The 24966-nt window shown below is 40.4% G+C and overlaps 3 protein-coding genes across 4 annotated transcripts in view; 2 read left to right on the forward strand and 1 right to left on the reverse strand.

The window, feature by feature from the left end:
* Positions 1-89: 89 nt before the first annotated feature.
* Positions 90-17500, forward strand: LOC126373072 (symplekin). Its single transcript, XM_050019044.1, has 14 exons — positions 90-265; positions 544-737; positions 1400-1595; positions 2250-2431; positions 2868-4429; positions 4985-5099; positions 6067-6191; positions 6785-6988; positions 8149-8255; positions 8890-8989; positions 10419-10537; positions 11624-11767; positions 12806-13030; positions 15422-17500. Exons 1-14 carry the CDS (start codon positions 218-220, stop codon positions 15488-15490), a joined length of 3390 nt encoding a protein of 1129 aa, XP_049875001.1. The 5' UTR covers positions 90-217; the 3' UTR covers positions 15491-17500.
* A 1220-nt stretch (positions 17501-18720) lies between these two features.
* On the forward strand, positions 18721-21511 carry LOC126373136 (cytochrome P450 6B5-like). Its single transcript, XM_050019158.1, has 2 exons — positions 18721-20100; positions 20896-21511. The coding sequence occupies exons 1-2, from the start codon at positions 18753-18755 to the stop codon at positions 21060-21062; spliced, it is 1515 nt and encodes a 504-aa protein (XP_049875115.1). The 5' UTR covers positions 18721-18752; the 3' UTR covers positions 21063-21511.
* A 33-nt stretch (positions 21512-21544) lies between these two features.
* The window catches only part of LOC126373077 (uncharacterized), a 43159-nt gene continuing 39737 nt past the window's right edge, over positions 21545-24966 (reverse strand). For both annotated transcript variants that reach the window (XM_050019058.1, XM_050019057.1), the window contains 4 exons: positions 24736-24917; positions 23075-23267; positions 22197-22310; positions 21545-21837 (listed from right to left, as the gene is read on the reverse strand). In XM_050019058.1, coding sequence (XP_049875015.1) covers positions 21767-21837; positions 22197-22310; positions 23075-23267; positions 24736-24917 — 560 coding nt within the window. In that variant the 3' untranslated portion in view covers positions 21545-21766. The remainder of the gene's footprint in view (positions 21838-22196; positions 22311-23074; positions 23268-24735; positions 24918-24966) is intronic.

The raw sequence follows: 24966 nt of genomic DNA on the forward strand, positions 1-24966 counted from the left end.
TTTGTTATCTCTTTCGTTCTTATGTCCACCCACGAAGTCTTATCTTGCATTTTTTTACTGGCTGAAACCAAAGTAACTTTATATTTTGTTAGCATAATACATTTGCGTGAGCGGCATTGTTGGTTGCAAAAGCATTTTATTTAATTTTCCAAATATTACCGTGAAGTTGAAATGAAATCCCGATAAATAATAGTATCGAATCTTATTTGTAAGGAAAATGGCGAGTAAATACACTCAGCCAGCTAATATAGCTGCGCAAAACCAGGTTCGTTTAGCAACATTTTTCGTTTCACTTTTTATCACTGTTTTCTTTTTAGATAAAACGATATTATTGTTCTCCCAGAGCTATTCTGGTACTACCTTCGGGTTGGCTGGAAGAGATCTCTCTTAGAAATAAGTACTCCCTTGTTAACGTCAATTTCATGTTTGTAATGTAACTAGGTAGTTAAGTGCAATAAATAATATGTATTATTTACCTTATTTGCACAATATTTTGTAATTATCATGAAGAAATCTTTCTATAGTTTTCGATGATCGTTTTAGCTGGTACAATGGATAAACGACGCTGGAATGGCGGAAGGGAACAAGAAGTCCGACCTGCTTCGAAAGATCATCGAGGTCCTTCTCCATCAAGCGTCACAAATGGTTCCTGTGTACATGGATAACATTCTCAGCTACAGTAGCGACAAATCCACTGAGGTTAAGAAGCTAGTTGTGGCCTTTATTGAGGAAATAAGGTAAAGAATTATATTGGGTTTTTGTATCGAGTCTTACAACATTTCAATCAAAATAGTGTAAAGGCAAGATTGACTGAAGCTACTCAGGCATTTGAATTGATTTGCCAAAAATACACACATCACATAATGTTCCCGTTTACTCTTAGTTAACCAATTTACGTTGGTATCCTAAAGTAGACCGAAATGACAATTCAATATTAAATGCAGGTAAAAAACAACTATAAACACTCGGAAAACTCAAGTTTTAAAGCAAAATCAACATCAAAGTTGGTTAAACCTAATTGATAAACAGAAACTGCTTATACAAATCTCACTGCTGGGCACAAGTCTCACCTCAATCAACTAGTGTGTTATGGAGCATACTCAACCACACTGCTCCATCGCGGCTTGGTGGAGAATATCCTAATATAGTTTATCTTCTATCATGTGGGTTGCCAAGTGGATGACCAACGTTCTCAACCACAGGGGTTTTTGGTGGAGCAATAATAACCTTGATACCAGGGTTGATGAGGTTGAATATAGTATAAGTAAAAATTCAGCAAAGATTTTATTTTATATAACATGCATAATGGACTGTTTAAGAGTATATATGGAGAAACTAGAGTCCACTAACTAATTAACTCTTCAGCAAAGATATGCCAACATCAAAGTCTTCGTTTCAGCAAACTCCATCCACAATATCTACCGAAGGTGATCGGGCAACTTCGTATGCTGGTTGTGGACAGTGTGATCGCAGTGCAGAAGAGAGCTATCCAGGCAGCTAGCATTGTCTACCGCAACACATTAATATGGATGTGCAACACCGAAGAAGACGTCACCGACCTACAATATGTGTGGCAGCATTTGTCTGAGCTGAAAGTATGTACTATCGCATGTTTTCCTCTGTTTTGTGGTCTAATACCACAGAACCAGAGGTCCAGGATTCGATTCCTAGTTCGGCCCTTGGCCTCATATTTACCATAATGGGTTTCAACCAAAGTGCTGAGGAATATAGTGTTACCGATAATAATTCTAAATAAAATTAAAAGGCATTTACTGCGAAAGAGACGTGAGATATGTCTGTTTTACACAAACTGTTTACAGCTTAGTATGAAAGAGACAAAACATATGTCACTCTTATCTTGCTGTGCTTTGACCTCCTAATACTGTTTGTTTATTTATCTAATTTTTATATTGAGGCTTGAGCAACTCTTGGTAGTTATGCCAGCCTCATTGTTTAATTATAATCAAATAAGGCTGTTTAAGAAGACATTCGGTCTTACGGCTTTAAGAGATATGGGTTTTAGTTTATATTATCTGGTTGACCAATCCTTTGCCTAAGGGATAGGTACATGAAAGCAACTATGAGGCTGGCATAATCACTCAGTGTGTTCAAAGCCTCGTTAAAATAGGAATAAAAAAAAAGAAGACATTCGATCTTACGACTCTAAGAGATTTAGGTTACGGGATAACACTTTGTTTATTGCTTTGTTATGTTGCCTATCCGTTTGCAATATAATCTTTCTTTTCCAGCTAATAGTCTTGAACATGATAGACAGCGAGAATGAAGGCATCAGGACACACTCCATCAAGTTCCTTGAGGAGGTGGTCCTGCTGCAGACGGCCGGAGACATGTCCGACGAAGGATTCTCTCTGGACAACTTGCCAACTCATCTGCCGTTCATCAAGAGGAAAGCTCTTGAGGAGGAGGCTGAGTAAGTTTTTAATAATCAGTTTTTTAAATTGTATTTCGTGAAAACCTTGTTAGTGAAATAATGAGACCTGCAAATTTTCACCTAACTTCGGCGAAGAAAAATGGAGGGTTATGTGTTTGGCCGCTATGTATGTATGTCTGTACCCTCAGAACCTGTGGCTTGGGTGACAGCTCATCCGCAGATGTATTTCATCCGTGGATGAAACGCCACTCTTTACAAATAGTAGGCGTCGAGTCATCCGAATTGGTGCTGTTATTCGGAGGAGTCGCCACCTAGTTAATACTACTGTAGTATTCATCCAAAATTGAGTAACACCTATATAACCTCCTAATTTCTAAACCACTTATCAGAATTGTCTGGTGGTTATAGGCTATAGTACGTGAATTTAATTCAATATAATCTAGACCATGTAAACCAATGCATTTTCCTCTTTCAGACACATATTCACTCTGTTAGTCAAATTCCACAATTCACAACACATCTCAAGCGTCAACCTGATGGCCTGCATGACAACTCTATGTCTGCTGGCGAAGTTCCGACCGAAGTACATGCCGCGAGTGGTACAGGCTTTGGGAGACCTCCACACAACCCTACCACCGACACTGTCGCAATCCCAAGTAAACTCCGTCAGAAAACATCTCAAGATGTTGCTCGTGAACATTATTAAACACCCGTCGTCAAATGAGATGCTCCCACAACTTACTCAGTTGCTCCTAGACATTGGAATGACGACGCAAGAGATTAACAAAGCGATACCCAAAGAACGAAGGAACAAACGCTTGGGAGAGTTGAAGAGTTATGACGCTCCAGCTAAAAGATTCAGAGTAGATTCACCACAGAGCAACAGTCAAGGTAGTGATAGCAACAGCCGAAGCGACTTCAACTTTGACGAAGATAGTACAAGTGCTGTGTTACCTGCACCTATAACTAAGGCTACAGCCACCGAAGAGACAATAATTGAAGGCCTCGACACGGTAGAGAATGTAGTCAAACTTGTAATGGCGACGTTAGTAAACAATCTGCCCAATAGCATGCCAGATGACTTTATACAAAACTATAAACCTATTCCTAACTCCGGAACTAAGGCACAGAAGAAAGAACTAGCTAAAATGCTACTTGCTGTTATTAAAAACGAATCGGCGCCTACGCCTCCTACTTTGATCGACATCGCAGCTAAAATACCCTTGCTGAAAGAAGACGAAGAAAAAGTTACACTAAAGAATGCCGTGGCAAAACTCCAAGAATCAACCAAAGCGGACAGAAAGGTGGAAAGTGCAGTTTCTAAGCTGATGGAGGAAACGAGACAGGATCACTTGAAAGAGGAGGAACGTAGAACGAAAGAGAAAGAGAAAGAAAAGGAAAAACAGATCCCACCTCCGACACCGACAGTTCCGAAGTTGAAGCAGAGGGTAAAGTTGCTGAAACTGCAGGAGATAACGCGACCTATACCTAAGGAAATTAAAGAGAAGCTGATGATACAAGCTGTGGCGAGGATCCTGAACGCTGAGAAAGAAGCAGCGATAGGAGGCGCATCGCAAATCCGTGCCAAGTTCATATCTATCTTTGCATCAAGCTATACCCCTGAACTGCGTGATTTGATCCTGAATTACATACTGGAAGACCCTTCCAGCAGAATCGATTTAGCTTTGTCCTGGTTGTATGAAGAATATGCCTTCATGCAAGGTTTTAATCGGCATCCTGTGACCTTGCAGCCTAAGGTTCACGAGAAACACGACCAGAATTACAATCAGCTTCTTTGCGCTTTGATCACGCAGATATTTGAGAGAGGCGAACCGGCAATAGAGAATGCTAAGGATATTTTACTGAGGAAGATATATTTAGAAGCTCCGCTGGTTACGGATGAGGCTGTGGACTATTTGAAGCATTTGGTGACGGAAGAGAAAGTCGGGTTTCTGGCGCTTGAGCTGTTAGAGGAGCTGTGTGTTATGAGACCGCCGCGAGCGCATAAATACATGGCTTCGTTGGTTTGTCATGTCTGTAAGTATGAAACTTGTTTTTTGTGCACCTACAATAATGTTAGGTCAGGCTAACGTCCTCCGGAGTCCAGTGGTTGAACGCTGGTCTCATGATCCTAGGATTCGAATCCCGGGGAAATATCACAAACAACAGTTTGAAATCCCTAGTTTGGTTAGCACTTTACATGCTGATGACCGCACGTTAAGCCGTGGGTCACGGTACTACTTATTGAGATAAGTAGTTGGTCGTTACATGAGTCATGTCAGGGGCCTATGGCGCCTCAATAACATCCCGATACTACAGTTTCTGGGGATAGGCATCCACCTGACAACTAACACGATAGACAAAGAAGAATGTCATTTCTTCTCTTTGTATTTAGTCTTTATGTTGAAAGAAACATCGTGAAAATAAAATGTTGAAAATTCAATGAAACGGCGGTGAAATCTTGCATTTTTATTGAGAAAACAAATAAAATACGATTGACATCTGACATGACAGAAAAACCATAGAGAAACATCATAGATATACTACAACTAGCAAAAACAAAACATAAATATTAGATTCTTTACTTTTCAGTAAGTCAAAATGTGGAGATCCGTGATATGGCGTTGAAGTTATCGCTGAAGATCTATGGTCGAGGGACGGACGCGGTGCGCCGGACTATAGAGAAACATGCTCTGCTTTACCTTGGGTACGTAATTTGTATTGACTATATTTACTTTTTATTTATTTTTTTAATTAAGATGGGTTTGCTCTTCGTTCTTCCGCAAGGAGAAGAAGAGGTCGACGGTGGAACGAGCTTACCCAGAAGATGATAGATACTATATGGAGTACTCTGTCTGTTGATACATGTTAATAGTTCTTAAGTCAAGCCAGAGGCCTTAGTGGCTTGAAAAGTCTGGTAATTTGGTCGATTTTTAGCCCAAAACGCAGTAGAGCCTCGTCTGGCCGCATCGTTGAGTATGCTTGCCTTCGATTGTTTGGCAAGTCTACCCCAGCTAGAAGCGGATTCAGCTTTTATCACCTATCTCCGTGAGAAAGTAAGAAAATTAGATAAAATTGCAGTGACCTTAGTGATAACCCCCTTCCCCCCCTGGTTCCGCCCATTACCCCAGCATTGGGACTTATACAGGGTAGCTACGCCGGGCACCAACTTCCCCTGGTGGTCGTTGAGCGTAGGCTAGGCAGGAATATAATAATGGGAATAGTGTTTCAAAAAGTCAAATTACTTACTAAGGGATCGCGCGGGGTCTAAAACTATCACTCACCACTTTTCGAATGTTTGAAGTGTTATGATGTATTTTTGAGTTGTTGCGTGTACAATAGGTGTTTGTGGCACAAGGGCGTTGAATAACGTCAGCGGTTTAAACAAAAACAAAATTGCGGGGTGCGGAAAAGTTAGAAGGCGCGGGTTGTAGCCATTTTGAAATTGGCAGCAAAAAAGGTAAGTCGCTCGCCAGAGGGCGCTGCAGTAGTGATATCACAGGTAAAAAATAATGCGATAACGTTAAAAATAACTAACGCTAATAATGGGCGTTACTACAGGGTGTTAGAGACGAAACTTCGAGGCATGATTCAGACCATGATTCTGATTCGACATCAAGTGGAATTTGAAAGGAAAGTTCACTATATCTGTCACCATAATATTATCTTCCCAGGTTCATATCCCTGAGCACGCCGCCGCCGGAGCTGCTGCGCGGGCGCACAATCCGCGTGCCCTGGACCGACGACATGTACAAGATCTGCCTCAATTTAATCATGGGACTGTTCCTGGAGAAGGAAGGTATGTGGTTTGCCAATGTTACGTATGGAATTCTAAGTTGGAGGCGATGAATCGAATGGCAATACTCTGTCACTGTCTGTTTTGCTTCTATAACACTTACCCTTGTTTATTGATAACTCACAATGTAACCAGGGGGGTTAAAAAGGCCACATTGAAGCAATTCTCCTAAAAAAGCATTAATGCTACTTGACATTTGTTTACATAACGCACTAACTTTTATATGCGCAGATGTAAAATTGCAATATTAGTTTTTTGGATTATTATTATTGCGTATGGCAGACAAAAATAAAATATCCTGTGTGGATCATATATCCAGCTTATTCTCCCCTAACCAAGTCTCTGCCGCATCCGTCACACAATGCAGCCTGGCTATGCTACCTGGGAACCGGTACAGAGGGCACTCGTTCACTATGTGACCCTTCTTCTTCTTAGGATTCTTATGGTTTGATCCGGGTGACCACATTCACAGTATGGCGACTCCTTTAAGCCCCATTTAACGGTTTTTTAGATTTATTGCTTCGATGTGGAATTTTAACCCCCCTGTTATATACCAGTGGGTATTCCTCGATGGAGATTGAAACGCTTGGTTGCAGAGCTAATAATGGAGATAGCGCGCGTGTACGGGTGCGCGGGCGCGGAGGCCAAGCGCTGCGTGCTGCGCGCGGTGGAGGCGCCGCTGCGGGCCACCATGGCGCGCGGGGCGCCGCTGCGGCCCGCGCTGGCCGCGCTGCTGGACGACTGCCCGCGCGGCGCAGAGACGCTGCTCACCAGGCTCGTGCATCTGCTCACCGAGAGGGGTAAGCCCGTCACCAATCAGCAACTTTTCAGCCCACATTCAAAAAAAAATTACAGGATGTTAGCGACACCGTAACGAATACTGAGGGGGATGATTCAGACCATGATTCTGAGTTAATATATTTTTGTTTATCTAATTTTTATCGAAGCTTGAGCCACTCACAGTACAGTATTTATATACAAGCCTTGCCGCTACGGATACTCGATCTGCCAAGAGGCACCCAATCTCTCCTCCATGTAGATTTTGGTGGAATAATTTCCTTCTAACCTCTTTGTTCCGGTCACACTCCACCAAAAAATGCATAAGCTTGAGTTAATATCAAATGGAAATTCCTGTTGGAAACATAACATAACCAGCCTATATACGTCCCACTGCTGGGCACAGGCCTCCCCTCAATCAACCGGAGGGGGTATGGAGCATACTCCACCACGCTGCTCCAATGCAGGTTGGTGGAGGTGTTTTTACGGCTAGCCTGTTGGAAAATTCATGAAAATTTTAGTGTTTTTTTTTCAATCATTTTCAGTTCTATAATTTTGCGATAAAAAATTGCACTTGATTATTACTCAGAATAATTAATAATAATAAAAAAATTATAATAAAAAAGTTTATTGTCTGAATCATCCCTCAAAGTTTTAGGCCCTGTCCAAATCTAACATGACAGTTACCTATTTTCTCTTCGCTCGGGTACATAGTTATTCAAAAATATAATGTATTGGCAGTGACATATACGAGATGTTAGTGACATCGTAACGAATACTGAGGGGAATGATTCAGCTCATGATTCTGAGGTAATATCGAGTGGACATTTTTTTTATTATTATTTTCAATTTCATGCTTTGGCGAGGCTCAGAATCATGATGACCTAAGTCATCTCCCTAGCAATTCGTTACGGTGTCAAATACACCTGTATAGGACAACAGGCCTAAGGGTACCCAGTTAGGGTTGAACCGAAACCAGCTCATTAGAATGTCGTGCTTCGGAAGGCTCGTTAAGCCGTTGATCCCGGTTACTAGTTACTGATATAAGTGAGTAATCGTTACATGAGCCATGTTCTTTGGCGGCTCAATAATAACCCTGACACCAGGGTTGATGAAGTTGGTATTCCACCTCACAACCCACACGATAAGAAGAAGATTAGAATGTGTTCCAATTTTGTTTCAGCGCCGCCATCGCCGGAACTAGTATCAAAAGTGCGCGAGCTGTACGCGACGAGAGTATCGGACGTACGATTCTTGATCCCTGTTCTCTCCGGACTGTCAAATAAGGAGGTAGTTGAATATTCTATATCATGTTTACCTATCCAACTTCTTTCCCATTAGTAGATATTACAAAAAGAGATTCGAAAAGTACCTACAAAAGATCCACATGAAAAGGAAATCCTCCAAGGAAGACGCATATTGACCAAATTAGAGAAGTTTGCCTGGAAGAGATTGCTACTTAGCAATAGGGCCGTCTATTGTACTCTTTCTATTTCTCTTTTGTATTTTCCTGTTTGTGCAATAAAGTATTACATAACAATGTTTCGTTATGTCCTTAGAAAATGTTTAGTAAGATCTACTCTGAACCGGCGTGCGTGTATGAAACGATTGATGAATGTGGAGGAAGCAAGAGAAGTGAGTCAGGATCTAAGCAAATGGAATTCTGTTTACCCTTGTGGCAAATAGACATGAGTATGTTTCATCTCGATTGGTCGCCTATCGATCATCTCAGGCCTTTACATCTTTATCAGATGATTCAAACAGCGTTTCTGTGGCAGCTTTTAAAATGGCTGTAAAGTCCAATGCGAGAGCGACAGTAGCGGCCGCACGACTGGCATTGTATCCTATCGATAAGTATCTGACATCTATGTGAAGTTTACATAATCATGTTTTTAATATCGTATATATATATTCGCTGTTCCAGATTTTGGCAGCGTTACCGAAGCTTATAAAACTGAACCCTGTGGTTGTAAAAGAAGTATTCAACAAATTGCTGGGAAATCCTGAAACGGATAATGGGCCAGGTAACTTTATTTTCAACATTATTTTGTCATGTAAATACTTAACCAGTAATCATCCTTCTCTCGTATAGATTGTGAAATCAATGACCAACCTCATCAACTCTGGTATCAAGGTTTACCCACCAGACTAAAAAACTCGCTGTCCTGCTGTCAATCTGTCATCATCTCCCTAGCACTATCCCTTTTTTACAGGGTCCGCTTATCTAACCTGAAGATTTGACAGGTCCCGGTTTTATACAGTGACCTCCCAACCTGAAAAAAACTAGCTCAATGCAAAACAGGTTAGGTCACATATCTCCGAAACGCATTTCTCGGGAATGTGGGTTTCCTCACGATTTTTCCCTTCACACTGAAGATGTGATAATCGTTTAAGATCCAAACACGAAATCTGGAATCTCTCACAGTGAGAGTCAGGCTTTCTTCCTGGGTTACCACTGCTCTAATACTTACAATATAACAGTTTTTACACGTCCCATTGGGCATAGGCATCCGCTCAATCGACAGAGGGGGTGTGGAGGATACCTCACCAGGCTTCTCCACTGCGGGTTGGTAAAGGCGTTTGGGCCAGTAGCCAGCACCGACGGCTTGGTGTGCCGTCCGAATCAAGTTACTTTTTGCCCAAAAATCTTTCCCTAAACTAAGCGAGAAATAATATAATTTGTATTGAGATATAATATTTTAGAATTAACATATGTTTATTAAATTTCAGTTTGTATAATTTGTAAGTATAAATAACAAATATTTGATAAACGTTTAAACACAAAATGTGAGTGTTATTTGCACTTGCACGCACTGAAGATAGTTTTCAACAATGAGGATAAAATCTGCCTATTTCTCCCATCAGATGTCGCTACTGTTGAGTGTTCTTAAATTTTGACAGTTCCCCATACTATTTGGGTAAACAAACATATTGTTTTGGTTATATTTTTACACTATAACCCTTTGCGCAGGATTTAGCTGCAAAATCATAGTGTTATATTTTATTCCCTAAAGTTCGGAAAGAAGAAATCTTAGAAAACCTTACTTTTAATCAAAACTGCCTTTTTACAACTGACTGCTTTTCTTTTTTGTAACTCCTTCAGACGAGATACAGTCGTTGCTCCGCATTTTATAGTAGTTTAATACGAATATTAGCTGGACGGTATGGAGAATATAAAATTGAGGAACACTCAACAGTGCTGTCTACATTTGGGCTTCTAGTTTTTATTCTCATTGTCTCCACCATTTCATATCGGCCATCGACCCCTTCTGGGTAATAGAAACACTTCAGAAATTTTCTTCACCAAATCACGTGTTTATATTTTAAATTTGAGTTTGGAACATTAATTAAGAATTAAAAACTTTATAGTACCTACAGCACTATATTTTATTTTTTTTAATTTATTTATCGATTCGTCTGACATGTATTAACCGAAAAAAATAATATTTTAAGTTTCTCCTACGGAGTTGCTGGTGGCGCTTCACCTCATAGACCCGGCGAAGGCGGAACTCAAGTACATTATCAAGGCGACGGCACTCTGCTTCGCTGAGAAGAACATATTCACGCAGGACGTAAGTTATATACAGTTTGTTAGTGACACCGTAACGAAAACTTTCGGGGATGTTCTAAAATCATGATCAGATGATATCAAGTGGAATTTCCTGTCGGAAAATTCATGAAATCGGTTTGTGCTTTTTCCAATTATTTTCAGTCCCATAAGACCTCCGTCCAAGAAGAGCTAACATGAAACAGATTAAAGAAAAGGTTAACGCCGTGTCTTATAGGGAAGTCAAGGAATTGGCCTTTGATAGACTGGAATGGAAAATGCTTCACCGACAAGAGCGTGGCTCTTAAATTGATGATGATGAAGACCTCCGTGGTCCAGTGGTTGAGCGTTGGGCTCACGATCCGGAGATCCTGAGTTCGAATCCCGGTGGGGACATATCACAAAAATCACTTTGTGACCTCAAGTTTGGTTAGGACATTACAGGCTGATCACCTGATTGTCCCAAAAATAAGATGATCCGTGCTTCAGAAGGCACGTGAAGCCGTTGGTCCCGGTTACTACTTACTGATGTAAGTAAGTAGTCGTTACATGAGCTATGTCAGGGGCCTTTGGCGGCTCAATAATAACCCTGACACCAGGGTTGATGAGGTTGGTAATTCACCTCACAACCCACACGATAGAAGAAGTCCCGTAGAATAAAAAAAAATAACAATAAAAGTCGTCAATGTACAACAACATTGCGACGCAGCAAATATTCAAGATCTTAATTTGAATTAAGATTATAATGATTGTAAAGTGGCTATCGAATTTGAGAAGCAGTAGGGCAGTAGGGCGTAGTTTTTTTTTTGACATGACTTATTGTTGATTTGCCGCAAATGTCATTAATTACTTGGCCGGAAGCTATCGTAGTCTGTTTGCAGGAGTAGTAGCAAATGAGAGGGGTTGAACCGGCGACAGCGGCTCGCATACAAAATGCGCGGGTCTTTCAAATCAAATCAAATATACTTTATTGCACAGTACTAAATTTCAACAATCAGACATAACACATGAATACAGTACAATGTGGGCGGCCTTTCCAATCTTTTTCTTCTATTTTGTGATTTTTTTTTTATTGTTTTGGAATTATATAGATTTTTTTCTATTTCTCTAGGTAGTATCAGCAGCTCTGCAGAGGTTGAGCGCCGAGCCAGAGATCCCCGTACTTTTGATGCGCAGTGTGTTACAAGCACTCACTCTGTACCCCACATGCGCCCCCCTCGCTATCAACATACTGGAATTGCTGGTCGAACGAGAGGTAACATCTTTGTTGTAACTGTATTTGTCTACCGTCATAATTATTTTATGTTCTTGTCATTTTGTGTCTACTATGTTTGGAAGCGTAATGCGTGACGATTTGAGCGAGCGTAATGATGACAAATCTTTTGTCAGCCACCAGCGGCTGGCTTTACCTATTATGTTTTTTTTGGTGAAAACCTGTAATTGGCTATTTGTTTGTATTTTTGAATCTAAATTGTATTGTCTTGTAAGCTGTTGGTTTTCCAAATAATAAATAAATAAATAAGTAACTTTAACTAACCCAACCTCAAATGACACAAAAGTCGTCAAATAATCTAACTTAAAATTACTTAACCTAGAACCCACTCCGTGTCAAACTCGGCCCAAAAGTGCCCATGACACTAGCAGCGTTACCGCGCTGGATTGCCACGGACAACCTCTGAGCTAAGTAAGACCCGGAGCGGGGTCAAAACCTTGCTGTCTAAGACGACGGCCCACGTACTTAACGAACAACCTCAAATTAAAAAGTATTTTTATTTAATAACATAGTTCGTTGAGTCGTCATTTTTTACATAAGGAACTTCTCATCAGCTTAAAACTACTGCATCTTCTCACAACCTTGATTACACTTATAAAATTATCCTTAATTATGCACATTTGTTGCAGTAACATTTAGTACACAGTGTTACATTAGGGTTGGATCCTCCTTTTAAGCTGACATAGCAGACATTTTTTTTTCTTTACATTTATTACATTTTACATTTATTTATTGTCTGGATCGAAACTAGCGCGTATAAGTCACAACGTGGACACATCCAAATCAGATTTTTCAAAAAGGCGCTTGAAAGGTTTTCGCTACAAGGTCACGATGTGTACTTCCGTTCAAGTCAATTCAAATATACTTTATTGGACCAAAACAAAAGACAGTTACAATTAGTTACGAATGTCCTTTTAAAATCGAAACCCTATTGTTTAACTATCGTGTCTGGAAATCTCGGCCGCAAGAAGTTAAAGCGGTTACCGGTTATACCTAATATTGGACACTTCCCCCGTGCAGGTGTGGAACCACAAGGTGGCGTGGGAGGGGTGGATCAAGTGCTGCGAGCGGCTGGTGCCGGCGTCCAGCGCGCTGCTGCCGCAGCTGCCGGCGCGGGCGCTGCACGCCGCGCTGGCCGCCGCGCCCGCGCTGCTGCCCGCCCTGCGGGCGCACGTGCTCCAGCTGCCGCCGCCCGACCGGCCCGGCCTGCCACCGCATGTGCTGGCGCTCACTACGCCGCATCAGGTACGGTCACGAGCATTTATATGTATACACTTTGGTACCATGTCACATTAACTTTTTTGACAAATTAAACTGTAGGTCTCACTAAACGTCAAATATGTTAGTGCGACAGAGTCCTAAAGTGGGTACATTATATTATTACATGACTGTACGAACCCCTTTATACAGCGTGTTAATCACATCGTACCGAATACTGAGGGGGATGATTCAGACCATGATTCTGAGTTGATACCACATGTAATATTACGTCGCAAAATTCATGAGTTTTTTTAATTATTTTAAATTCTGTAGTTTGTAGAATTCAATTCAACTTGATAATAAACTCGGAATAATGAGCTGAATTATCCCCCTCAGTATTCGTTACAATGTCACTACACCCCGTACAAGTACTTACAGGCCATACGAATACGTAACGAATGGGTTTTAATGACACCGAAACAAATACTAAAGGGGATGATTCAGACCATGATTCTGAGTTGATATCAAGTGGAATTTCCTGTCGGAATTATGAAAATTTTGGTGTTTTTTGAAAATATTTTCAATTCCATACTTTTGCGGCGCAAAATGCCACTTGATATCAACTTAGAATCACGGTGTGACTTATCACACAAAGTTTCGTTACGACGTCACTAACATCTTGTAAATATTTTATTAATTTTCATATATCATAATTCATCACTATGAGGCACGCTCTTGTCGGTGTAGCATTCTCCATGCTACTTTTTTAGGGAAATATAGGGCAGTGGTTTCTCTCTTGCTTTCTGCCCAAAAAGCTTCTGCTGTTCATGATTAAGGTCCGTAAAACAGATGATTCCCCAAAAAGAAAAACAAGAGTGCCGATAGCAAGAATCGGTACGGTCACGAGTACTAATATGTATATACACTTTGAAACCATGTCACATTAACATTTTTGACAAATCAAACAGTAAGTCTCATTAAATGTCAAATATGACAGTGCGACAGGGTTCTAAAGTGGGTACATGTTATTACCCATATTATAATACATCCACTTTAGGCACTAACATATTTGACATTTAGTAAGACTTACAGTTCAATTTGTCAAAAAAGTTAATGTGACATGGTACCAAAGTGTATATGTCGTGGCCAGATCATAGAATTGACCATTTCATGAAATGATCGACCATTTCATGAAATGGTCGTATTTCATGAAATGGCCAACTTCAACTGACCATATCGTTTAAACGTCAGCGTTTAATGATATTTCCATCCACGTTTGGCCATATCATTAATGTAGGGTGTCCATGATAAGTGGTGTAATAAAAACGCGAAATAAGGTAGGAAATAATGTATTACTCTAGTACAAAGTACAAAAATGTTTAAAAGTCAAATAAAAATTAAAAAGTCATTTTCGATTAACGGAGTGTTGATGTAGTTGACATATACGCCGTAACTGCATCTCGCTTTGAAGTCGTCGTCATATTTTTTGACACTATTTCATGCCATTGGTCATCATTCAGTATACTTTTCGTGTGTAAGATAAACATACTGGCGGCGTAGGGGTGGCCCAAGGGCCACCCCCGCCGCACCCTAACCTACCGTTATGCCTTGTAAAAATTATAAAAAAAGGATTATGATAATTTAAATTATGACAAAAACATTTATGCGTTTTAATAGAATCCCGTTTCAAGTAGTTAATGCCATCTGCGGCAAATCTACAATAAGTCACGTCAAAAAAAGAAACTTTACGGACAGTAGGTTTCTTTTTTTGACGTCTATATTTTTCTTTTTTAAAATTAATATCTCTTCATTCGCAGTTTTAATTATATCATATTTTGAAATCCAATAATAGTCCATTGATTTACGTAGCGTGGTCACTCGACCTTCATTATTTGCCATATAACCTAAAAATAAAAATAAAGTTGCTGTCTACTGTTAATACGAGTTTTTCTTTTCACCTTAGTGTCAAAACATTGCTTCAATGCACTTTTATCTTGTATTTGCTCATTATTATTCGTATTATTCGCGTTCACACAAGAATAATTATTGTCCGCCGCCATTATGCAAAACATAAACAAAGCGATACCAGCGCCACTACCGGTGGATAATGTTACTATTTTATGATATGATCGCTAACGTTTGGCCATATCATGAAGTAATCATGCATTTAGTTGGTCATATCGTTAAATGTTTTGTGTTCATTGATCTGGCCAAGCCACATCATGATGTGGCCAACGAATGTTGTTCTATTTCATGAAATACGACCATTTCATGAAATGGTCGATCATTTCATGAAATGATCAATTCTATGATATGGCCACGATATATACACATTAATGCTCGTGACCGTATGTGTGTGTGCGTGTTGTATATGTGTATAGAAGAAACAATAGTGTATTTGATTTGATAAATAATAGATTACATTTTCTTCGACAGGAACCAACGTACACGCCGCCTCCTGTGCAGCCTAACCCAGTCGAGCCATTACCCCCAGGAATGGAATGACATCTCATAGAAGACTTTTGTTAAAAATAAAATGACACCTCTTGTATTTTGCGTTCTAACATGGTGCGGAAAAGCGGCGCGCGGGTGCCGAGGGCTTTGACCAATAACATAACATCACGCCAATACGCGGCTAGGCAGATTCTTCTTCTATCATGTGGGTTGTGAGGTGGAGTACCAACCTCATCACCCCTGGTCTCAGGGTTACTATTGAGCCCCCAAAGGCTGACATGGCACATGTAACGACTACTTATTTACATCAGTTAGTAGTAACCGGGACTAACGGCTTAACGTGCCTTCCGAAGCACGGATCATCTTACTTTCGGACAATCTGGTGATCAGCCAGTAATGTCCTAACCAAACTAGGGGCCACAAAGTAATTTTTGTGATATGACCCCACCGGGAATTGAACCCGGGACCTCCGGATCGTGAGCCCAACGCTCAACCACTGGACCACTGAGGTCGCTAGGCAGATGTGTAAAACATATACACCCCCACTCCTCGTCAGCTATGTTTAAATACAGCAGGGCTAACATACGCAACCTGATAAAATTATCGATCGATTCAATAGATTTTGCCGAAATCGATAACTTTGTTTTTTTTTTGAACGGCGCGACTTATTTGGGTTCACATATTAGCACCAATGATTATATCGTCAGAATCGATAAAATGACAGTGACAAAATTTTATGTTAGCCCTACTGGAAACCCGGTGATATGAATTATCTATTATCCAAACATGAATTCAAACTCATTAAGTCGAATTCGGTAGAAATCCCAGCTGGGATTCAAACCCATGACTACGATGTAAGTAGGACGTTCTCCGAACGTAGCCATGGCGGATTCTTTCACGTACATAAACAGCCTATATACGTCGCACTGCTGGGCACAGGCCTCCCCTCAATCAACCGGAGGGGGTATGGAGCATACTCCACCACGCTGCTCCACTGCGGGTTGGTGGAGGGTTCTTTCACGTATTTTTGACCAATAGATGCAGATGCTTTTGCGGATAAACATTGTATGGCTATTAGTCGAAGCCCTCGATATAATTCGCCGCGCGTAATAAAGAAATTTTGCGCACACACCTAGTGCGTAAGAAATACCAAGAGTGTTATTTCTACCATGCTTGAGCTAAATATGGGTTCTTCTATCGTGTGGGTTGTGAGGTGGATTGCCAACCTCATCAACCCTGGTGTCAGGGTTACTCTTGAGCCGCCAAAGGCCCCTGACATGACTCATGTAATATGGTTTAAATGTGCGTGACGAAAAGTCGGTGCAACGGCAAAAATAAAGTGAGACAAAACAAACTAATAAGTAATAATAATGTTAATTAATGCGCTTTATGTAGATTCCTACGAAGCTGTTTCATTGTTCTTATTTACCTACAGACGCACCCCGGACGCTGTATACAAGAAAAAACTATTCTTACCGCATGCCCCTTACCTTCTTCTTTGCGAGTCGATGGCGATCGATACTAAATTTTTGCTGACCAATAATTGGCCACGCTTACGGCATTGTCAGTGGCTTCGTAAAGGTCTTTAATAGCGCAAGTGTTAGGGCCCCTTACCGCGTAAGTAAACGCGAGCGAGACAGACTTAGCAGCTTACGGCCACATAAGGCTAAAGTAAAACCGAGAGGGGGTGAGGTAAACCGAGGTAGGTTTTTGGTGCGGAGCGGCGTTCTATACGACGTATTATTGCGCGGATTGTCTGTCTTGCACGCACTTACGTGTTAAGGCGGCGGTGAGAACGAGATCTTTGTAAAGAATATCCGGGTGTGACGGTACTCTAGTTTTCTTACGTTTTCGCGTTCTGTCCACCCCGTCGGCAAAGTGGGCGTGATTGTATCTATGTAGAAAATACCTGGAGAACTCAACGTTTTTGCTTTCTTAAAGATACTCTGTACTGTATTCGTTTTAATTTCCAATGTTAACATGTAAATAATGTTCGTTACGTTTTATGGAATATTATAGAAATTAAGTTCCACATAATGAAATAAACGTTTGTAAAATAAACATTCTTTAGCATTTTATCCCCATGGCTATCCCCAACTGGGGTAGGCAGAGGTACAACCACTGAATGACGAACTAAGGAGGTAGTCTTGTGCGTTTGCCCTTGTGAGAATTAAGAACCGTATTGCCATCTATACAGGGTGTTAGCGACCCCTTACTGAAAATTCCACTTAATAATAATTAACTCAGAATAATGAGCTAAATCATCCCCGTCAGTACTCGTTACAATGTCATTACACCCTGTAAAAGTACGTACAGGTAGACTTCTGTTTCCTGTCGGAAAATTCATGAAAATGTTTGTGTTTTTTTAATATTATTTTCAGTTCCATACTTTCGCGACGGAATATTTAACTTTATATTTCAACTCAGAATCATGGTCTGAATTACCCTCAAGTTTTTGTTACGATGTCTTTAACATCCTCTATAAAATTCGATAGCTATTGGTGTAATTCTGGTATCGGGAATTGAACCGGAACTCCTCTCAAGCAGCAAACCGATGAACCATAGTGGCTAATTGAGATAATAGAGACGCCACAAATGTGTAAAATCGTTTGCGTCATTAATAAGCAATAAAATTGTTCTATTAAGCAAAATAATATACATCTAGTTGATAGTATCATCAACTCACAACGCCGGATTAGAAAGAAACATTTTATTACTTCCGGACGCCACAGACACAAACAGACAGGTACATTACATTTAACACAGGACAGAAACCACACGGAATCAATAAGTACACAGAAAAAAAATACAAAACAAAAAGAAAAACAAACCAAAATCATAAAAACAATAAAAATAAAACTATGTATTCTACATACAACGCAAGGATTACAGTAACTACTGTTCAAACGTATCTTTTCCTTCAAGTGTATTGCTTAGGCAGTCCCAATAAATATACAGGGTGTTAGTGACATCGTAACGAATACTGAGGGGGATGATTCAGACCATGATTCTGAGTTGATATCAAGTGGAATTTTCAGTCGGAAAATTCATGAAAATTTTTGTTTCTCTTTTTATTATTTTCTGTTCTATACTTTTGCGACGGAAAATTCCACTTCATATCATCTCAGAATCAAAGTCTGAATCATCCCTCAAAGTTTTCGTTACGACGTCACTAACACCCATTATAATAATGGAGTCGTGTTTACTTCTATCTTATCGCTACACTTAAACAATAAATTATGTCACTGTGAGTCAATATTAACTTGTTAATAGTAGTTGAATACAACTAGTAGTTTGAAGACGCTCGGTCACAATGGCCGCTTTTATAATCGCGGCTATCTGTGTCATGGCTTATTTTCTCTATTATAAGCTGTGTAACACTTATTTATACTGGGAGAAGAAAGGAATAAAAGGACCCACACCGCAACTTCTATATGGCAACTTCAAGACGGTCATAACCCTGAAAGACTCTGTAAATTCATACGCTGTCAGACTTTACAAAGAATATCCAAACGAGAAATTTATTGGACTCTACCAAGGCGTGATACCAGTGCTGATAGTCAGAGATCCTGATTTAATCAAAAAGGTGCTCGTTAAAGATTTCGCATATTTCGCAGACCGAGGTTTTAGCTTGACAAATGAACCGCTATCGAAAAATCTGTTTTCCTTAGACGGCGAAGAATGGAAAGTTCTGAGACAGAAGTTGACTCCTCTATTCAGTACGAGCAAACTGAAGCAAATGATGCCCCTTCTCAACAACTGCGTCACACAATACATGCAGCATCTCGACAAAGTCGTGGATCAACAAGGACCGCATGAAGTTCGGGAGCTGAACGTGAAATACACTTTGAAGGCGATAACTTCTGTCGCTTTCGGGATTGACATTGATACTTTCACGGACAACAGAAATGAATTTATCGTGATGGCGGAAAAACTCTTCGCTCCGCGAGGTTTACTAAGACGGATCGCCGTTTTTATAGACGGCATTAAGCCAGGCATCTTTAAACAATTAGGCATCACTCTATCACCAAAAGAAATAAGGGATTTTTTCATAAATCTTGTGCGACAAATCATTCAAGAAAGAGAAGGAAAACCGAAGGTCAGGAAAGATTTTATGGATCTCATGATTGAACTGAAGGAGCAAGGGACGATTACCAACGGTAAAACTGAGGGAGTGACAGAAATGGAGATCACCGTTGAAATTATAACTGCTCAAGCGTTGATTTTTTATGCTGCTGGCTTCGAAACTTCTTCTGGGACAATGTCGTTTATGTTGTATGAATTGTCTTTCAACCAGAGCGCTCAAGATCGGTGCTATGATGAGATAAAACAGATTATGGAGAAATACAAAGGCGAATTGACGTATGAAGCGTTGAACGAGTTGGAATACGTTTCAGCGGCATTTGACGAGACTTTGCGAAAGCATCCGACTGGAGGTTTGTTGTTGAGACAATGTGTTAGTAATTACAGGATTCCTGAAATGAATTTCACGATAGAAAAAGGCACGAAGCTCTTCATCACACTACAAGCTATACACAATGATCCACAATATTTCCCTGACCCGGAGAAGTATGATCCGACGCGATTCTTGCCGGAGAATAGAGTCAGTAAAGAGAATAATGTTTACATGCCATTTGGAGAAGGACCGAGGAATTGTATTGGTGAGAAATGTTTTGTTTCTAATTATAGTTAAGTTACTAAATGAGAAATGAACGAAGTGGAAGTTAGAAGTGGAAACGAGATATGTGACAGTCTGGGAGCTTCAGATATTTGTTATAATCAATATGTGCCAAATTATTAAGACACTCGGCAATATCGACATATATCGTTTAAACGCAAATGTTCGGAATCTCTGACAACTGTTTCCACACGCTTTACAATTGGCTACGAGTACTTATCCCAAGCTAAGAGTATCAGTTAGAATGGATCTTAAGGAAGTTCGAGGTGGGACCCATGTCTTAAAGTTGGCCGCGAAGTAGTATTTCATGGGAACTGCATATCCCAGATGTACTTACTGATTGACAGAACTAATGTGACGAAAAACCCAGTAGTTGTGTTAACAGAGCTCGGGGTGACAAGTTCTAATTGGTCAATCCCATTCCCAAGTTGCCTTCGATTGGTTAATTAATTTCTGATGACGTAGTAAGTGACTTTGTTTCAGGGATGGATGTCGGATCCGCATGAGTTTAGAGTGCGTTTTTAGGGTTCCCTAACGAGATCAGGGGGGTTAAAATGGCCACATTGAAGCAATTCGTCTAAGAAAGCAATATTGCAATTTGACATTTGCGCATATAAAAGTAAGTGCACAATGCAAACAAAGGTCAAATAGCAATATTGCGTTTTTAGTGTGAATTGCTTTGATGTGGCCTTATTAACGCCCCTGTACTGTACAATACAATTAGTGGGAGTAAAGGTTATTTCCACCAGGCTTTGTTAACTAATTTATTTTCTTGCAGGTCTACGTCTCGCGAAGATACAATCTATGCTGGGAATCGCTCACTTCCTATACAACTTTCGGGTGACACCATCAGAGAGAACCCCCAAGGTGATGAGATACGACCCGCGAATAATTCTGCTGAAAAGTATGGACGGAATTTGGTTAAACATCGAACGCAGATCTTAAAACATCATGGTACCTACGTATATTAAGATCAGAGGGTTAAAAAGACCATATTGAAGCAGTGAGGATAAAAACTGCCTTTCTCCCATCAGGTGTCGCGTCGCTACTGTTGAGTGTTCTTAAATTTTGGCAGTTCCCCATACTATTTGGGTTTACAAACATAATATGATTATATTTTACACTATAACCCTTTGCGCAGCGTATGTTCGTGTCAGAGAATCGGTACCATTATATCCGAGTGAATTTAGATGTCGTAATTTAAGGATTATCTATCGTATTCCTTCTACAGTATTAATTAGTACAGTATATTTTATTAAATTTTTAATTAGCGCATCAAATATTCGAATTTATTTTTCTCTCTATCGGTGCTGCATTAAAAAAAGAAGGCGCGTTAGGTCGGTCAGTCTCGCTCGCACGCGCACGGTAAGTACGGTATTTTCGTATCGAGTTTCCGGGGTGTGATGAAACAAAAAAAAATATTTAAATACAAAAATACTTATATTTAACGCTTGAGAATATTATAACATTATATAGGTAATGGCCCTGATTCCTGCAGACGCCTAATTTTATATTAAGTTATACCCGTCATTTTCTTATCTGCCGAAAATGAAAGGGACGGATGATTAACAACATAAAATTAGATGGTGTCTACAGGAATCAGCACCATTATCTTAAATCTGAAGTATATCTCATAGAGAAAAAATGCTTTATTTAATTTTATAACTTTCTGTGTTCGGCGATATCGCTTTCAGAATGTTCTCTATGTTGTACGGAGTCTCTGAAAATAAAGAATAGGTTATTATTCTTCTTCTATCGTGTGGGTTGTGAGGTGAATTACCAACTCCATCAACCCTGGTTTCAGGGTTACCATGGAGCCGCCAAAGCCCCTGAAATAGCACATATAACGATTACTCACTTATATCAGTAAGTAGTAACCGGGTCCGACGGCGTAACGTGCCTTCCGAAGCACGGATCATCTTACTTTCGGATACTGTTGGTCCCGATTACTACTTACTGATGTAAGTAAGTAGTCGTTACATGAGCCATGGCGCCTTTGGCGGCTGAATAGTTATCCTGACACCAGGGTTGATGGGGTTGGTAATCCACCTCACAACGCACAGGATAGAAATTACTTACCAACATGAATCCACTCAATGTCATTATATCCAAACTCCTTGCGCGCGTCCATTATGGCGTTGTGGAGCGCATGCGTCACGCCCACTGCCAGCACCAGCGCTGGCTCACCGGTCGCTGTGGAGACATTATGTTAGGGCGGACTGCTTTTATAAATCTAGGTAAATATGATAGTTGTCACTAGACAACTATAATACATCCGTATTAGCATATGTGAGTGGAGGATTTCATACATATATAAACTCACGCCTATTTCCCACCGGAAAAGCAGAGACTATGGAATTCCATTTGCTTCGATCCTGACACACATCTCTTGCTTCCGCCACATTCATCAATCGTTTCATACACGCACGCCGGTTCAGAGTACATCGTACTAAAACTTTTCTAAGGATATCTCCGATTTGGTCAATATACGTCCTTCTAGGTCTTCCTTGAAGGATTTCCTTCTATTAAATTGATTTTATTTTAAACAATAAATTGTGTGATTTATTTTAACTTTCGTTTATATAAACGAAAACAGCATCTGTTCTTCTTCTTGTGAGTTGTGTGCTGGAATACCAACCTCATCAACCCTGGTGTCAGGGTTATTATTGAGCCGCCAAAGGCCCCTGACATGGCTCATGTAACGACTACATACTTACATCAGTAAGTAGTAACCGGGACTAACGGCTTAACGTGCCTTCCGAAGCACGGATCATCTTACTTTCGGACAATCAGGTGATCAGCCTGTAATATACTAACCAAACTATGTATCACAAAGTGATTTTTGTGATAAGTCTGCACCGAGATTCGAACCCAGGACCTCCGGATCGTGAGCCCATCGCTCAACCAATGGACCACGGAGTCCGTTACATAATGGGTGATTGATTGAATTAAGTTACCTTTCGACCGGAGGACTCCGGCGCGATTGATGGAATTCCTTCGGAAGCTCACTCGGAAGTCCAGCGGCACGTCCCGGGCTCCGCACGGCTTGTACGTCCAGGTCCGGTCTGTGAGCAGCCTGCCCGTGTTACGGTCGAACACCAGCTGCTCCGACGTCCAGAGACCCAGACCCATCATGTACGAGCCTTCGATCTGAGGACATACAATGAAGGATTTTCTTTTTATTTTGTATCCTAACTGCTGGATAGATTACCGGGTGGGTCAGCGCTCCCCATTCATCCGGCCAAGTAGTTAATGCCATCTGCGGCAAATCTACAATAAGTCACGTCAAAAAAGCTGGATAGATGGCGCTGAACTTTGTAGGTTACTGCAAGGAACAGAACGTTATGTTGTGAACGAACCGTATTTTTCAAAATGATGTTTTGAAAATAAAATTAAGTAACAAATAACGAAGAAAGAAAAAAGAATCTTATCAGTATGTCACGAGGGAATAAGAATAAGAAAGAAATCTTTGTCTAGTTTATTTCTTAAATTAAATGAAAGTTTTTTTTTCTATCATTGGCTTTTGGCAATGGCCCAGTAACGTAGTTGGTTAAGCGCCATATAACAAGTTCTTGAGAAGTTTTTTTTTTAATTCAAAAAAGATAATCTCCCATTGTTATCCTTTGGACTCCATCAAGTGTATTAGGTACCTATTTGCATTGTATTCTACACACCAATTTCGACATTATTCGTATTTTACTTCAGATAGAGTTTCAAAAATGATTAATATAATGTTATTAACACTGTCTTGCGAAACATTACGCAATTGGAAATGATTACATGCACAATTGTTTGTCTAGAATCTAGAATACCTAGGTACTATGTAAATGAACAGCTACATTGTCCACAAATGTAATTCTTATCAGTTCCGAGTTAATTGTAGCATGTTTAAATAGGTTACATTATTTGCTTTATGAACACGCACAAACAAAGATAACATAACCAACCTATATACATCCCACAGCTTGGCACATGCCTGATACAATTCCACTTGATATCACCTCAGAATCATGGTCTGAATCATCCTCCTCAGTATTTGTTACGATGTCACTAACAGCCTGTATAAGAGACGACTTAATCGCTTTAAGCTGTAAGCTTCCCGGACAAAATAAATTAAAAATAAATAAATAAATAGGCTATATACTAGTATACCTCTGACTACCCGAATTGGGTCGTGTACGGTCACGAGTACTAATATGGTATACACTTTGATACCATGTCACATTAACTTTTCTGACAAATTAAACCGTAAGTCTCATTAAATGTCAAATATGATAATGAGACAAGGGTTCTGAAGTGGGTACATGGGTACTTTTTCTATGACGTCACAGTGTGCTTTTTAATACAAATTCCTTAGTAATTTCGTGTATTGACGTTTAGTCAAAAGGGGTTGTGAGGTGGATTATCAACCCCATCAACCCTGGTGTCAGGGTGACTATTGAGCCGCTAAAAGCACTGACATGGCTCATGTAACGACTACTTACTTACATCAGTAAGTAGTAACCGGGACCAACAGTTTAACGTGCCTTCGGAAGCACGGATCATCTTACTTTCGGACAATAAGGTGATCAGCCTGTAATCACAAAGTGATTTTCTTTTACCTTATATTTTATTTTACCTGTCCAACGTCGACCTGCGGGCTGAGGCTAACAGCAGTGTCCTCCAGCAGATCAACGCGGCGCACCACGTGTGCTCCGGAGAGCACGTCCAGCTCCACCTCGGTGGCGCAGCACCCGTACACGCTGTATCCCTCTATCGGGTCGTTTGTGGACATCATGTAGCTGGACTGAAGGTTGATACCTGGAGGAGAAGAGAACACTTCTTCTATCGTGTGGGTTATGGTGGATTA

This window comes from Pectinophora gossypiella, chromosome 15, assembly GCF_024362695.1.
Source record: "Pectinophora gossypiella chromosome 15, ilPecGoss1.1, whole genome shotgun sequence".
NCBI lineage: Eukaryota > Metazoa > Arthropoda > Insecta > Lepidoptera > Gelechiidae > Pectinophora > Pectinophora gossypiella.

Bases quoted from the DNA above. Each gene is read 5' to 3' on its own strand.
- LOC126373072 (XM_050019044.1), top strand. From the start codon at position 218: ATGGCGAGTAAATACACTCAGCCAGCTAATATAGCTGCGCAAAACCAG. The intron at 1,596-2,249 runs GTATGTACTATC...TTTCTTTTCCAG, and splicing joins AGCATTTGTCTGAGCTGAAA to CTAATAGTCTTGAACATGAT. The intron at 13,031-15,421 runs GTACGGTCACGA...TTTCTTCGACAG, and splicing joins CGCTCACTACGCCGCATCAG to GAACCAACGTACACGCCGCC.
- LOC126373136 (XM_050019158.1), top strand. From the start codon at position 18,753: ATGGCCGCTTTTATAATCGCGGCTATCTGTGTCATGGCTTATTTTCTC. The intron at 20,101-20,895 runs GTGAGAAATGTT...ATTTTCTTGCAG, and splicing joins AGGACCGAGGAATTGTATTG to GTCTACGTCTCGCGAAGATA.